This window comes from Schistocerca cancellata, chromosome 1, assembly GCF_023864275.1.
Source record: "Schistocerca cancellata isolate TAMUIC-IGC-003103 chromosome 1, iqSchCanc2.1, whole genome shotgun sequence".
NCBI classification, from domain to species: domain Eukaryota; kingdom Metazoa; phylum Arthropoda; class Insecta; order Orthoptera; family Acrididae; genus Schistocerca; species Schistocerca cancellata.
This window is the reverse complement of record NC_064626.1, coordinates 868,961,333-868,977,712: the sequence shown is the minus strand read 5'-3', so window position 1 is coordinate 868,977,712 and position 16,380 is coordinate 868,961,333. Positions and strand designations below refer to the sequence as shown.

Here is a 16,380-nt window from a genome sequence, read left to right as displayed (position 1 = left end):
CTGTATATGTGTGGATGGATATGTGTGTGTGTGCGAGTGTATACCCGTCCTTTTTTCCCCCTAAGGTAAGTCTTTCCGCTCCCGGGACTGGAATGACTCCTTACCCTCTCCCTTAAAACCCACATCCTTTCGTCTTTCCCTCTCCTTCCCTCTTTCCTGATGAGGCAACAGTTTGTTGCGAAAGCTTGAATTTTGTGTGTATGTTTGTGTTAGTTTGTGTGTCTGTCGACCTGCCAGCACTTTCATTTGGTAAGTCACATCATCCTTGTTTTTAGGTATATATTTTTCCTTCGTGGAATGTTTCCTTCTATTATAACAAATAATAATTTTAAATAATTATATGAAGCACCATACCTGAACCGAACAAACTGGTGATCCACATGTAGGTCCAAGAACTGTTTTGCGACACATCTTTGTTTTATAACTGAGCAACTTGTATTTATACTGAAAAATGAAAAATATGCACTTAATTATAAATATTGATGCATTAATCCATTACGAGGTCTGCAGTCCCACACAAGACAGGATACAGTAAAGTTAGTTAAATGGTTATTTGAATCTTCCATGAATCGTAATTGCAGCCTCCCACTATTACAATGAATTGTACCACAATTTCTGAGTGAAAAATATGGTATGTTTCTATCGATTTACATGGTTGTCTTTCATGTTAATTTAAAGCTACCTTTCTTACCATTTTTACATACACTGTTTATTCACAACTATGCTCAAACACACACACACACACACACACACACACACACACACACACATACATGCACACACACAACACACACACACACACACACGCACACACTGAAGTACATTGATCTTATAATCTTTTAGATTGTTGAATCTCTAGGTAAGACACCAAAAAAATTCACATTTGAATACCTCACTACTTTCTATGCCACACCAAACCTTAGCAAGGGATAGTGGTAGTAATGTTTCCTGCATGTATCATATCTACACATACATATGCTTACATACTTTGCAAACCAGTATGTGTTTGGCAGAGTGTACTTAGCATGGTTCCACACATTATGGTCCCTGCCACCTGCCCAATCCTATTGCATGTGGAGATAGGGTAGAATGACTGCTAAAATATCTCTGTGCATGTTCTAATAAGTAAACTCGTATCTTCAAGGTCATCATTGGGGCAATGTGTAGGGAACTGGAGAATGTTTATAGACTCTTCTTTTAATACTGGTTCTTGAATCATTGCAGATAGGCTATTATGGAATAATTAGAGTCTATCTTCAAGTGTATGGCAATTCCCATTTTTCATTCTGTAATTGTCTCACACATTATGGTGCAGTCTTATAAATATCTGAATGGATGTTAATGCTGCTTTTCTCATATATATAGATAACCACATCCTTTGCACAAAGTATTCCATGTCATTAATATACAGCATGAATGACAATGTTTCCAACACACTTCCCTGTGATGATCTTGAAGTCACTTCTATTTCTGTCAATAACTCTCCATCCAGGCAAACATGCTGCATATCCTCCATCATGAAATCCAAAATCCAGTAAAATATTTTGGTTAGTTCCACATATAACATTACTTTGGTTTCATACCAAATCAAATCAAATGCTTTTTGTAAGTCAGGAAATACTTCATCTACCCAACTGCTTGAGCCATGGCTTTCAGGTTTTCATGTGATAAAGCACAAGTTGGGTTTCTGTTGATTGATGTTTTTGGAATCCATGCAGGTTAGTATGGAAAAGGTAATTCTGTTCAAGTTATATCTGTACATTTGAGATAATAATAGATAGCTACAAAGATTCTACAATAATTGGACATTAGTGACATTGGACAATTCTTTTGTGGATTACTTCTGCTATGCTTCTTATAGACAGGTGTGATCTGTGCTTTCTTCCCATCACTAGGCACATTATTTTTGCTCAAGATAGCTACAATATACAGTGCTTGAAATGGGAGTAACGTCAGTTGCAAATACTGTACAGTATCTAACAAGGACTCCATCAAGACTTTGAGCCTTGTTTAATTTTAGTGATTTCAGCTGTTTCTCAATGCCAATGACACTAGTAGCTATATAATCTACATCACTCATCTTGGCAAGGGTAGGAGAAGTAATCTGAGGCAGTACTTCTGTGCCTTCCTTAGTGTGAGAACATTTGAAAGTGAGTTGTGTATTTTCATTTTTGATTTTCTGTTCGCAGTTTCATAAGGAAATAAACATTCTACAAGGTTCTGTCAGAATTTCCCACTGTTCAAAGTGCTGTCTATAATAGCTATACTATGTGCTTCTCTGCAATAAACACTTTCTTCCTCACTGAAGAGTTGTTTCAAAATATGATGCCATAACACATTAGTGATCAAAAATAGGAAAATCACCTGCTATGAGCAACATCAATAGTGTATAACAATGCAGTGAGCATTAATTTCAACTTGTATCTGCTCAGTTGAGGCTACTGTGAAGGCATAGAAAGTGTATGGCGAGAATTATAAAGTACTGTGCCTTAATAGAACATTGCTGACAGTACTGCATGTGAAAAGATATGTAATATTTCATCATGGCTTGAAATGTTAATCAAAATAGAAAGAGAAAAATGGTAGATTACCATAAATGAGGAGTCACAGCATCCAGGACCAGACCTTCATGAAATATTCACAGTATTGTGCTGATGCCCATTTCAAACTATAATAGATATTTGGAAGCAAAGCCAGATTCTTTAGAATGATTACAGAATGGGGATAAATGGCAGCCAGCAACAATAAAATAATTGCTTAAAAGCGGTCAAAAAATGGAGGAACATTCACTTAAAGGAAGAGAAATATGTAAACAAGAAAGACAGAGGACGAAAGAGGACAAGTGTTAATTGCATCGAAGGAAAGGGAATTGGACTATCAATCTTTACTAATACTAATAAACAAATATAAAAAGGGTGTAGTAAAAAGTGAGGAAGAACCCTAACAATAAGGAAAAGACTGTGCAGAAAATGATACATCTCTAAAGGAAGAGTGACCAAGGAAATAAATATGAAGAGGAAATCACAAATCCAAGAAAAGAGACCATAACAAATCTAAGGAAAGAGATAACAATGAATCAGAATGTACAGAAATATACAAAAAATTTCTACAGGCAGTGAATGTACCTCACTAACAGAGAAGAATATAATAGAGGGAAACATTCCACATTGGAAAAATATATCTAAAAACAAAGATGATGTAACTTAACAAATGAAAACGTTGGCATGTTGATAGACACACAAACAAACACAAACACACACACAAAATTCAAGCTTTCGCAACTAACGGTTGCTTCATCAGGAAAGAGGGAAGGACAGGGAAAGACAAAAGGATGTGGGTTTTAAGGGAGAGGGTAAGGAGTCATTCCAATCCCGGGAGAGGAAAGAATTACCTTAGGGGGAAAAAAGGACAGGTATACACTCGCACACACATATCCATCCGCACACATACAACCGTTGGTTGCGAAAGCTTGAATTTTGTGTGTGTGTTTGTGTTTGTTTGTGTGTCTATCAACATGCCAATGCTTTCGTTTGGTAAGTTACATCATCTTTGTTTTCACTAACAGAGAAGGTAGAAGAAAAATCCAAGGAGAAATAATTAAAACTGCAGGGATAATAACTATTTTTGAAGGCAATATCAAGGTAAAGGAAGCCAAAATGGAGATGCTACTAACAAAAATATGGCAGATGCAAGAAAACCTGAGCTGTGTAAACAATGTTACAGGAGATTAGCTACAGACAACTGAACATACAAGTTTCATCAACTCAGTCCACATCAGGAGATATGATTTCAATTTGATCTTCAAACTAAATATCTTCTAAGAATCTCAGCAAATATTTTCCAACACATCAGATGGAGCTGCAAAAAATAAAGTGATTGTTGAACTACAATGACAAAGAAGTAAGGGCATAGGCACACCAAGGAAATACTGTTTTTTCAATTTTGATATTAGTTTCAAAAGGTAGTGATACAAAAGTACCGATAACAAATGAATCAGATCAAAATTGAGACTAGTTTGCAGACCTGATTATCAAGACTGCAATGGGAAATTAAGGTTTTCTTTCAAAGGAAGGAGTGTAGTATTTCACTAACAGTGGAATAGGACATGGTTCATAGAGTATGCCAAGACAAGGAGACAGACCATGCTAATGGAATGACTTTAAATATCAAAGTCAGCAAACTTTGTGGGAGCCACCAAAATGAAGATGAACCATGACATTGGAAAGAAGAGAAGCAACTCAGTTAGATAATCTGATTGACACTAAGATGGGGCTATATCTAGAACAAAGAAGTCAGGATTACTGGAACTGTAATTACAAGTAAAAACTTTGGTGTAAATAGGATGAAGAGTATTCCAGGATCAATTAGCAGCTGAATCAGGCTGTAAAATGTAAAATGCGTGGTAGGAGGTGAAGAATAAACATTATCTGGATATGGCCTTGATAATGAAATTATTAAGATCAGATTGTTGGCTGGGAGTTCATGTGTTAGCAGATAATGAACTAGAAGTGAACTCTGTGAATGGAAGAGCATGGACAAAGAAAAGAAGTAAGATTCATGAGACTGAATCTAAGACGAATTTCATCTGACTTCAAGGTAATTGCTAAGATTTTATTGATGACTATTGTAACGGAACATATTAAAGGCTTTACTTTACCGAAGTATGCGATACCCTCCAAATTCAACCAGTTTAACGAGTATTTATGATTATAGAAAAGTTATTGTGTATGTTAACAATGATTGCATAACATGTCTCCATAAACAGTCAACCCATTAAATTATACTGAGTAACTGACCCACACAAAAGTTTATATCACTTGATCACTGATGCAGCAAATGTCATCATGTAAAAATACTAAGTTCATCTTAAGTAACTAATATGAAGTACGAAAAATAGTGGCCAACTTAGGTATTTTGGATCTCCTTAAATAAAAATCACCCAGTGAAACCTATTTGTTCACTAGGAGCGTTTTCACTCAGTATTCACGTAATCAATCCTATTTTAGACGAAAACCAATGTAATTCTTAATAATTCATGTTATTTACTTATTTATGCAAATTAGAGAAGTCAATTGACAAACTTCTAAAAAACGGCCTTTTTGCAACAAAGAATTATTCTGTCAAATCAACAAATCTGTTTGTCATTTTAATAACATGTTAAATTATGTCACTCGATGCAAATTAATAACTTTTCTGCACAAATTATGATAACAGATGTACATGTGACTTATAAACTATATCTCTTTTTAGTAGTTCTTTGACAATGTTATAAATACAAGCAGTAAGAAGGGTCGGGAGGCAGTCGGAATGTCACTTTGGTAAAGTGTGTTTGTGTGTTATTGTTTGAGGTGGATAAACAATGCAAAGAACATGTAAAGGAAGTACTACTTTGTGTTGTGTCATGGTCTTTGGTGGACAGATGAATTAAGATGGCCACCAGAGTAATAAATATTTGAAGTTTACATATTTGTTGGTTTCGCTCATTCTTTATCATCAAAAGCATATAAAAAACATGGGACCTCATGTTTTTAAACCTAGACAACCAGATTTAGAGCCAGCATCAGCATCGAGACACAGCAGCGATCCAGCAAGTAGCAGCGATTACCACAACACAATGCATTTTAATGGCGCCAACCTAACATCAAGTGCTAACAAGCTCCGTAAATGGGAGTGAAATAGTGCGATTATAGCAATTAGCAATATCTACGACTAGGCGACGATTACAAAAGTGGGGGCTCGTCCGTGATCTTTAAGTGCATCGATGATAATAGGGCAGTGATAAATTTCGTAAGTGCTTAGCATTCCAAAAAAGTTTATTTGTGCAGTGTGGCAACAGTGAAAATACGTCAAAAATAAATAAAGTGTGTTTGTGCGACTACGAAAAACTATCATCACACCACTCGGAAGATTAACGTCTGGATTATGTCAATGGAATTCATCAATCAAGACTTCAGCTTCGATAAAACTGAATAGAAGTGAAGAAAGCCAACAAGAACACCGATCACGACATCATAGCATAGCTACATAAAGCAAGGTATTTTTTTGTTGTTGCCGTTTAAAATAATTAATAGTTAACATGTCTCTACCTGAGAGGGATGAGATCGTAGGAAATGTAAAAATTGAACCAGGGGATGGTGAACAATTAAACTTAACACAGTGGCTAGCAGAGTTTGCAGTGCAAATAAGCTCTCAACTTAAACAATCAAGTGAACAAGTAAGTTTGAAACTTAAAGAAAACACAGATAGACTGGATAAGTTAAGTTTGAATTTTGATCTATTAAGTACTCATCTCAATGAGAAGTGTGAGGAAATTAAAATTACCCTCAGTAAGAACACTAGAGAACAGTTGATACACTTCAGAAAAGAATTTCAAGTTAAAGTTGAAAGTTTAAATGAAAACATACAAGTGAACACAGACAGCATTGCTGTCATCTACAACAGAGTAGATACTGAAGTTGAAAGATTAGATCAGAGACTAGACAAAACATCAGAAAACCTTAAACAAGAATACAACCTGTATACCACTAATGTAGATACAAAAGTAGAAAATATACACACGAAATATACACAATTATAAGATGCATTGATGTCAAAACAAATGTTTTACAATCAAAATACAATGTATGGGCACATCCAAGTGAAATGCTTTCCAGGTGAAAATCTGCACCCTATTGACTTTATTCACCAATGTAAGGATATGTTTGTTGTAGGAATGTCAGGTAACATAAAAATTAATTTAGTAAAATGGTTTCTAGAAGGGGAGGCCCTATCCTGGGCAAATGAGAATAATGATTCTTGGAATACTTTTGAAGAATTTGAAGCTAAATTTATTTGTAAATATTGGTCACAATCCATACAAGCCAGATTAAAGTCAGAATTTCTAAATGGACCAGTGTATAGAGGAAAAGTAGGGGGAATGCAAAAATTTTGCAGAGATCAATTGAAAAAAACTTGCTCACTTGAATAACTCTTTTGATATTATGACACAAATTGATGTTTTAAAAAGAAGGTTACCAGAGAGACTGCAGTGGGAATTGGTCCATGGACCAGACGATTCAATGGAAGAGTTCCTGAAATTTGTAGATAGATTAGATAGGGCCTTGGAAAGAGAAAATAACCAAAGTTTTGGCTCTGGCAACAACCAGTATGGGGGGGTGGAACAGGAATGTAAATAGAGATTATTATGGGAGGAGAGACTTTGAAAATTCTGGAAATAATGCTCCAAATAAGGGAGATAGGAGATATGAAAATGATTTCAGAAACGATACACAGGAGGGAGGATGGAGGAGAGATAACAGGAATGATAGAAATAGGTATTGGGGAAGAGCACAAGATAGAAGGGGGTTTGTTGAAACTAGTGAACAAAACGACAACTACAAACGGACAGACCGAAGGAACCAGCCGGGAAACGGTGGACAGTCCCACTAGATGTCCGTAGTTTTGGGGCTAGACAATATTATGACAGGACAACACATAACTGAAACTGGAAAAGGAGAAGATACAATGTAAAGAGTAAGTACCATGAAAATACTGATGTTGTTAGAATGAATAAACTAGAATTTAATAAAAGGTTTTGGGATACTATGAGTAAAAGTGATACAGTTAATAAAAACAGTGTTCAAGCACAGGTAGTTAGTGAAAGTGCAGAAGTTGAAGGTATTGCAGAGTTCCATAGTTGGGCTGAAAAAGATACTGGTGTTAATAACAAGTCAGACACACCACAAATAGAATCTATTTTGGGGGGTTTATTTGATAAGAAGGGGGATGACGAAGTGTTTAATGGAGCCAAAGACTCAATTGCTGAGATTCAGATACATAGGGGGGAAACTGAAGATGGGGTTGTTGTGGAGGAGGAGGAAGAAGTAATAGAGGGACATTTAAATAATGATCCTAAATCAAGTGATGTTATTGATGAGAGTGTGGAGGAAGAAATAAAAGTATTTGTAGAATTGAAAAGTGATTATGTGGTAAAGGTAAGTGATGTGACAAACATGGGTAATAATGAGGTTAATTTAAGTGAAATGCAGACTAGGGAATGTGTATCTGAGGACAAGCTATTGACGATTGGGAACTATGAAACACTAATCTATGAGAATGGTAATAATAATAATATTAAAGAAAATATAAAGGGATGGAATGTAAATGTGTGTTTACAAGAAAAAGAGGAAAAGTTTTTAGAAGTTTTGTGGAACAACTATGGAAACTGTATAAACAAAAATGCCTTTTGGAAAGAATTAGCAAAGGTAAGTGCAACCTTGTATCCTACATGGTGGATAAGAATCCGTAGTGGACTTTATAAAAAATGGGGTGAAAACAGTAGGTTGTTAAGTGACAACACAGTGTTAAAAGAAACAGATGAAAACAAAGGTTTATGTTTAAATGTCAATGCTTTGCAAACAGAGAGGGATGTGTCTAAGTGTAGGAAAGAGACATTAGACTTAGGAACTAAAGAAATTGGAAATGATCTATTGTTTGAAAATACTGAAATAGACAAAGATGTTGAGCTAGTTTGTCCATATGTTAAAGTAAACATTGACATTTGTCCATTTGAAATAAAAGAAAGCCCACATCCTAATGCGTATAGACTTATATTTCCCAGATCAAGAAGGTTATTTGGATTAAGAAACATCACTGAATTGAAACCATATAAACATGATTAAGCACATTTCCCTGTTTGAATACAGTTACTTACCCATTTTCCATAAAGCGTGTTATCAGCAAAGATTTTTACTGGGTGTGTCAAATAGCAACTACCACTCATCCTACAGACCCTGGAAAAGTTCCAGATCTCTGAGACAATGTTTTTACATTTTTATTGTCACTATTGAATATTAAATTTTGAGACATCTTCTTTACTTGCAACGGGCAAGAAGGTGACAAACATTTATTACTTTCTTTTTGTATTGTTGAATATGGGACATACTTGCACCAAATAAAAGACAATGTAAAAATTGTTGTGCAAGACCCATCATTTTGTTACTATTGTGTTCTTAGGCATATGATTTGTGTACAATTTTCTACAGTTAATCAGATGTTCACCAAGTTTGATGTTTGTGTTATGTCGTGACCAATTTAAGTGTCCAATTTTAGTATTAATATGTTCTTGTACTGTCTTGACTATGTGTCGCAATGGGAGACAATATTTAAAAAACTCTTCCTTTTTTTCAAATGCATATTATATTCATACATGTGACTTCTCTAGTGTTTGTGTTTATATATCATGTCCATACTTATAATTATGTTCTTTGTTTTCATTTCTTTTATGGGGCTCAAAAAGAGCAGACAGTTGCAATATTTTCCTATGGACATATGACCTGTCCATCTATGTAATATATTTATGTTCCTTTTATTTTCTTGGTTAATCTGTGACTCAATGAGAACTGACTTTGAAATAATTTACATATATTTTTTATATATCTTAAAATCACATGTGATATATTTGTGTCTGTTTTTGATCATTTTCCATGTGGCTCACTGGGAGCAAAGATTAACATTTTTTTTACTTTCATATATTACTAAATATTTTTATTATGCTGTCATACTGAGAGCCATAACACAAAGTGCATTTGAAACAACACAACTAAAATATTTGCAGGAAAAAGTCATTTTGAAACAGTGTAACGGTCATTGTATACATACACATTATGCGTAGTAAAACAAAAAAATTATTAAAGTAATACTTTTCCAAATTTTAACCATTTGACACATTTGTCCTAGTCGGCTAATAACATTAACGTTCTGTAAATGATATTACCCAAGGGGGGTATTGTAACGGAACATATTAAAGGCTTTACTTTACCGAAGTATGCGATACCCTCCAAATTCAAACAGTTTAACGAGTATTTATGATTATAGAAAAGTTATTGTGTATGTTAACAATGATTGCATAAATGTCTCCATAAACAGTCAACCCATTAAATTATACTGAGTAACTGACCCACACAAAAGTTTATATCACTTGATCACTGATACAGCAAATGTCATCATGTAAAAATACTAAGTTCATCTTAAGTAACTAATATGAAGTACGAAAAATAGTGGCCAACTTAGGTATTTTGGATCTCCTTAAATAAAAATCACCCAATGAAACCTATTTGTTCACTAGGAGCGTTTTCACTCAGTATTCACGTAATCAATCCTATTTTAGACGAAAACCAATGTAATTCTTAATAATTCATGTTATTTACTTATTTATGCAAATTAGAGAAGTCAATTGACAAACTTCTAAAAAACGGCCTTTTTGCAACAAAGAATTATTCTGTCAAATCAACAAATCTGTTTGTCATTTTAATAACATGTTAAATTATGTCACTCGATGCAAATTAATAACTTTTCTGCACAAATTATGATAACAGATGTACATGTGACTTATAAACTATATCTCTTTTTAGTAGTTCTTTGACGATGTTATAAATACAAGCAGCAAGAAGGGTCGGGAGGCAGTCGGAATGTCACTTTGGTAAAGTGTGTTTGTGTGTTATTGTTTGAGGTGGATAAACAATGCAAAGAACATGTAAAGGAAGTACTACTTTGTGTTGTGTCATGGTCTTTGGTGGACAGATGAATTAAGATTGCCACCAGAGTAATAAATATTTGAAGTTTACATATTTGTTGGTTTCGCTCGTTCTTTATCATCAAAAGCATATAAAAAACACGAGACCTCATGTTTTTAACCCTAGACAACCAGATTTAGAGCCAGCATCAGCATCGAGACACAGCAGCGATCCAGCAAGTAGCAGCGATTACCACAACACAATGCATTTTAATGGCGCCAACCTAACATCAAGTGCTAACAAGCTCCGTAAATGGGAGTGAAATAGTGCGATTATAGCAATTAGCAATATCTACGACTAGGAGACCATTACACTCTGGAGGTAGTCAAGGATATGAATCTTTATCTCAAACAGTTTAACATGTTATCAACTGTATGGTACCTGATTTGAGACAGTGTGTGTCATGTGAAATTTTGCTGCAGAAGTGTTGGGGGCTCATTACTCTGTACTAGCTGAGCTGGCTGAGGGTGTAGCCGAGGGGTAGGTTCATGGAGCCAGTGAAAGACTGGTGGTTGAGAAAACACTTCATTATTTTTAATACAACATCTTCTCCATCATCAAAGAGAGGTGTACATGCTCCATAATGGCACAGCAGGCCAGGAATGGTCAGCGGGCAGCTGTCTTCCACTACAATGGGATGGAACTTGATTCGACATGCTGAGATTCTGTCATCAGACCTGGTCAGCAAGATGGTGGCCCATCAGTAGGCAAAGGCCCTGACATCAGTGGCATGCTCCTCCTTCTAGGTGCATCTGCTTATTGATGGAGAACGCCTGTGCCTAGGTGCCCCAGGCATGGCTCGCATCTTCTGCAGTGTTGAGAGATAAGCACCGTGTGGGACATGATCCGTTGCCTCTTGGTAAGAGTCTGGTAGTAGCTGGCATAGATGGCAAATCTGCTGCAATGTGGCACCAACTCCCCCAGGGTGGACTTACAAGGGAATGGTCCAATAAGACATGTTGAAAGCTACCCTGAAATTTTTGCACAGGAAGAAGACAATGAAAGAACTACGCAGTCAAAATTTTAGCCGCTAAGAGACACTGCAAGTGGCTGAAAATTGCCACATTCATAGAGTGACAGGTGGCAGTAGGAACATACATGCCTATTGGTGCTGTAGCAACTGCTTTTGCCAAACTAGGCACACACACACACAGCTGAGGTTGACAGTACATTTGTAAACAGGAAATACCCCACAACCCGATTGTAATTTGCAGAGGACATTTCACGATACGGTTCGTTGATAGTTTAACTGGTGCTACAGTACAAAGTTACTATTCTCTCAAATTTGACACTCAAGTAACATCTATTACAAATCATCAGTTGCCTTTTGTGGTGTTGGTAAGAATTGGCAATAGAGATAAAGCTCAATTAATATTTATTGAGCTTTCATATGGCATACTTGCTAATAGTACCTGCTATTTTTCTTTCAGTTTCACAGTAATGTAAAATCCAATTAACATTCTCAATTTAGCAATGATGAAATGTGAAGAAAGTGTTTCCAGCCAAAATCAGCTACTTCTCCTGAGGACATACACATATGTCATTTGTTAGTTGATTTCCTTGACATTCATTTGAATGATATCAACATTTCATTTGAAATTGTGGATACGTTAGAAGAAATATGAAATAACTGTGATGATTCCATGAAATTGTGGTTCAAACAACGTCAATTGTGCCAGTATCGGTTCTGAAGAAGAATACCTTCCAAGCCTAAGAAAAACTCGTACTTCAACAGCTTTCAGTGACAAAGAAAAGGCAGTGAAATATTGGTCAAATGAAGGAGGGAAAAAATGTTTGAAGTTATGCAGTGTGCAAAGGTGATTTTTGTTTCATAAAATTGGACTGTGAACTGTACAAATGGAAGACTGAATTACAGGGAGTAAGAAATATGCGCCGTACGGAGATCTGAAACCATCTGCATGAAAAACAGTTCGAAAGATTTAGAACTGCTTGTGAGAGGCTATGCACCATAACCGATGGAGATCTATGAGACTGGGCCCTCTGAATTGCATCTGGCATGAAAATTGCTAATTTCCAGGCTACACAGGTTCAAGAAATTGTACAGAATAGGAAGTTGCAAAATTATCAAGTTTATGTCACTTAGACGTGTAGAGCAGCTGCCAGAGATAGACAGTGCTATGAAGAAATTCATAGCTAATGTAAAGATGAAACTTGCTGTTATCCCAGTAATGTTGCTTTTAATGCTGATTAGCAAGGTTTTGTGAAAGAACTCCATGCACACCACACCTTATCATTTTGGGGTGAAAAAAGACGAAGTCATTTGCCCAATCAATGAATCAATTATCACCTGCCAGTGATAAGTATGAGTGATTTACTGTTTTCACGGATGTAGATCTGTCTTCAAGAACAACAAGGCAAATTAGGACCAAAAATAGAAAATGGACTGTTTAGTGGCAAAAACCTTGTAATCAACATATCAAAATCTGGAAATAATGAGAAAGAATAATTTCAACATTTCATTCGAAACATATTCCTACCAGCTGCAGAAACTAATGTACTGCTATTGTTGGATTCATGTTCTCTACATTGACAAAAAATCTGTAGATATAATGTGCATTCTGCATGGAACTGCTAGCACTCTCTTGATATAATAGATATTATACCATTATTTGCTGAATTTCAAGACGAAATGTCTAAAAAGTTAGAGGAAGCTCTTTAAGCATAACTGACTTTAGGTATTCATAAACAAAGTTTTTACCTGAGCAAATGTAGTCACTAATTTACCCCAGGAGTTACAAAAATAAATAAATGATCAATGTGATTTTGTTCACAGAGAATCTGATGAACATTTTAAAGACATTCATAAAAACTGTAAACAGTCAACAAGGAAATCTCAGATACTAAAGAAGGGGTAGGCAACTCGAAAAAAGTAGGGTATTCAATGAAATTCTGAGTCCTCATACCACCTCACCTGTTGTGGAGGGACCATTGCAAGAGTTCGTACAGCAAAAAGTACAGGAAAGAATTGATTCCTATAGTTTTACACCTGATTCTACTGGCAAGTCTAATTATAATCAGAAAGAGTTTCTCACATGGGAGGGACTGAGACATGAAGCTATATCAAATATGACCTGCAATCCAACCTGTGTGAACATGTAAGAAAGAACTGGGAAGACTATGTGTAACATATTGTTCAGAAAAACATGCTACATGGGCACACCTGATTCTTGAATTGGAGGTGATAAAAAATGAATTACCACACAAGTCTACCAGATTATGTCCAGAAAAAATCATGAATAGAACCTTTGTTGGGCAACTGTTATTGAAATTATTTATGTGGCCATCTACACACAAAGAAAATTTGGAAAACATATGTAAGACAGTAGAATTGAATTTACATCGGTATGCAGATATGATGGCATGTAAGTTTAATAGTGAATCATATATTTCAGTGGTTAATACTGATCAGTTAGTGCTTGTTCAAAATCATTGCCACAGTTTCAGTAACAAGAAAGAAACCAGTAAACTATTTCCGCAGTATTGTGGACCATACAGTGAGTATACAACACCCAAAGACTGTATACCTTGTAGACCTGCAATGGGCTAAGTTAAAGTTGTATATAATATAGATATGATAAAATGATATAAGTTCTCAGAGAAACCTGCAAGTTCAGCAAGGTGATGTCTGTCAGAACCCGATTTAACTATTCTATTATTTATGTTTTCATTTTCTGTGGAACAGTTTCTTCACTATTTTTCTAATCTATAATCTTTTGAAAAATATTATCTCTCACTGTCCTATATCAGAATTAGGAAATTAGGTATATGGAAAACCAAAGTATGGAATGAATATATATGTAGTGTATGAGAGTACACATTGTTACTCATGTACTGACACCTCATATACTACCAATTAGCATTTATACTGAATAAAACCTATGATTCATTTTGAATCTATCTTTTAAATATTTTGTATGAGTTTTGTATTATTTAGGTACTTACATGCAACATTTTAATTTATAGGTATGATATATTGGTTAACATTTAATGCATGAGAAGAAGAGTGCTAATCCCTTTCAATTGTGCCCCATCAGCTGTTCAGTTTACTAACATTATGGAATGTTACTGACACCGAATCATTAACACAACTGTCAAATATGAGTGATTGTAGGAATTTTATATTTATTATTTATTTATTTATTATTTATTTACATTTTTTGCATGTAGGCCATCAAGCTGAAGAATTTTGCAAACATCATACATAGGTTGAGTACATTACTGCAGATAACACTTACATAGAGTAGTGGTACATACTTCATTTTGATATTTTAATGATATTACATTTTAAAACAGAGGGCAAGTAGTTTAAAATTCACTGAGTGAATATAAATATTTATTTACCAAGAAGACTTTTAACTACCTGTGGAACAGGCTTGGTTCACAAGTTTTCAAAGCATGGAGCAGCTTGTTGAACAATACCTGCCCATAAACATATGGTTATTTTTAATTTTGTTCTCTGCCTGATGTAGTTACCCTTATGTCTAGTATCTTATGTGTATCACTGCACTTATTTACTTTGTTTTTACTATTTAGAAAAAAAATAACAGGTTTATACAAATCCAAGGAATATACTGTTAAATACTCGTATTTATGTTGAACAAGGTTTGATGACAGGTGTCTCTGGACTTCAGTTCACAGATTAACCTAATGGCTATTTTCTGTAATACTAATATTCTATTTAATTTTTGACAGTATAATGTAACTGAATAGATAAAAAAAATCTACTCACCAGATGGCAGCAGGAAAACACACACACAAAAAGGTTTAATTTACACAAGCTTTCAGTGCTCTTGGATCCTTCTTCTGGCTACAGAGTTTAAGGGGAAGGAAGAGGGATGAAGGACAAAGACTGGAGAAGTTTAGGAAAAGAGGTACAGTTCAAAAACGCATCCAGAACCTTGGGCCGGGGGAGACGTACCAGGATGAGAAGGAAAGACTGATTGTCGGGGACTGCACCAGGTGAGATTTCAAAACCTGAGAACTTAAAGGTGGAAGATTCAGTTATATGCAAGACAGAGATTACTATTAAAACATTGTGAATGAGTTAATAAGAGTGAAAAGCTAGGTGCAATGTATGTAACAGAGGTAGGAGGGCAGACAGCAAAAAATAGACAGGTTAGAAACTAGAAAACTAAAATGGTGTGAAGGAAGGAGTAGATACTGTGAAGAAATGCTGAAACAGAAGGAATTAATGTAGATTAGGGCCAGGTGGGTGGTGAGAACCATGGACATGTAGTAGCACTAGTTCCCACCTGTGGAATTCTGAGAAACTGGTGTTGGGGGAAGAATTCAGATGTCGCGTATAGTGAAACAGGTACTGAGGTCATGACTCTCATGTTGCAGAGTATGCTGTCCAACAGGACATTATGTGTCGCTGGTATACACCCTCTGCCTATGACCACTCATCCTTACTGATAACTGGATGGTAATCATGCTGATGTAAAAGTCCAAACAGTCTTTACATAACAGCTGCTATATGACATGTGTCATCTCACATGTGGCATTCCCTTTTGTAGTATATGTTTTGCCAGTTGCAGGGCTGGAATAGATGGTGGTCGAAGTCTGCATGGGGGAAGTCTTGCAGTGGGGATGATCACAGGATTAGAAGCCATAGGGTAGGGAGATGGGTGCAGAAGGAGCATAGGGTATGATAAAAGGGTATTGCACAGATTGGGAGGGCAACAAAAAGCTATTCTAGGTGTGGTGGGCAAAATCTGAGACAGACTGGATCTCATTTCAGGGCATGATTTTAGGAAGTCATAGCCTTGTCAAAGTACCTGATTAATACATTCAAGACCAGGATGAT

The 16,380-nt window shown here is 35.6% G+C and overlaps 1 protein-coding gene across 1 annotated transcript in view; it reads right to left on the bottom strand.

The window, feature by feature from the left end:
• The window catches only part of LOC126189843 (cilia- and flagella-associated protein 251-like), a 794,634-nt gene that overhangs the window by 309,454 nt on the left and 468,800 nt on the right, over positions 1 to 16,380 (bottom strand). The window contains exon 17 of the mRNA XM_049930974.1: positions 355 to 444. Within this exon, the coding sequence (XP_049786931.1) occupies positions 355 to 444 (90 nt within the window). The remainder of the gene's footprint in view (positions 1 to 354; positions 445 to 16,380) is intronic.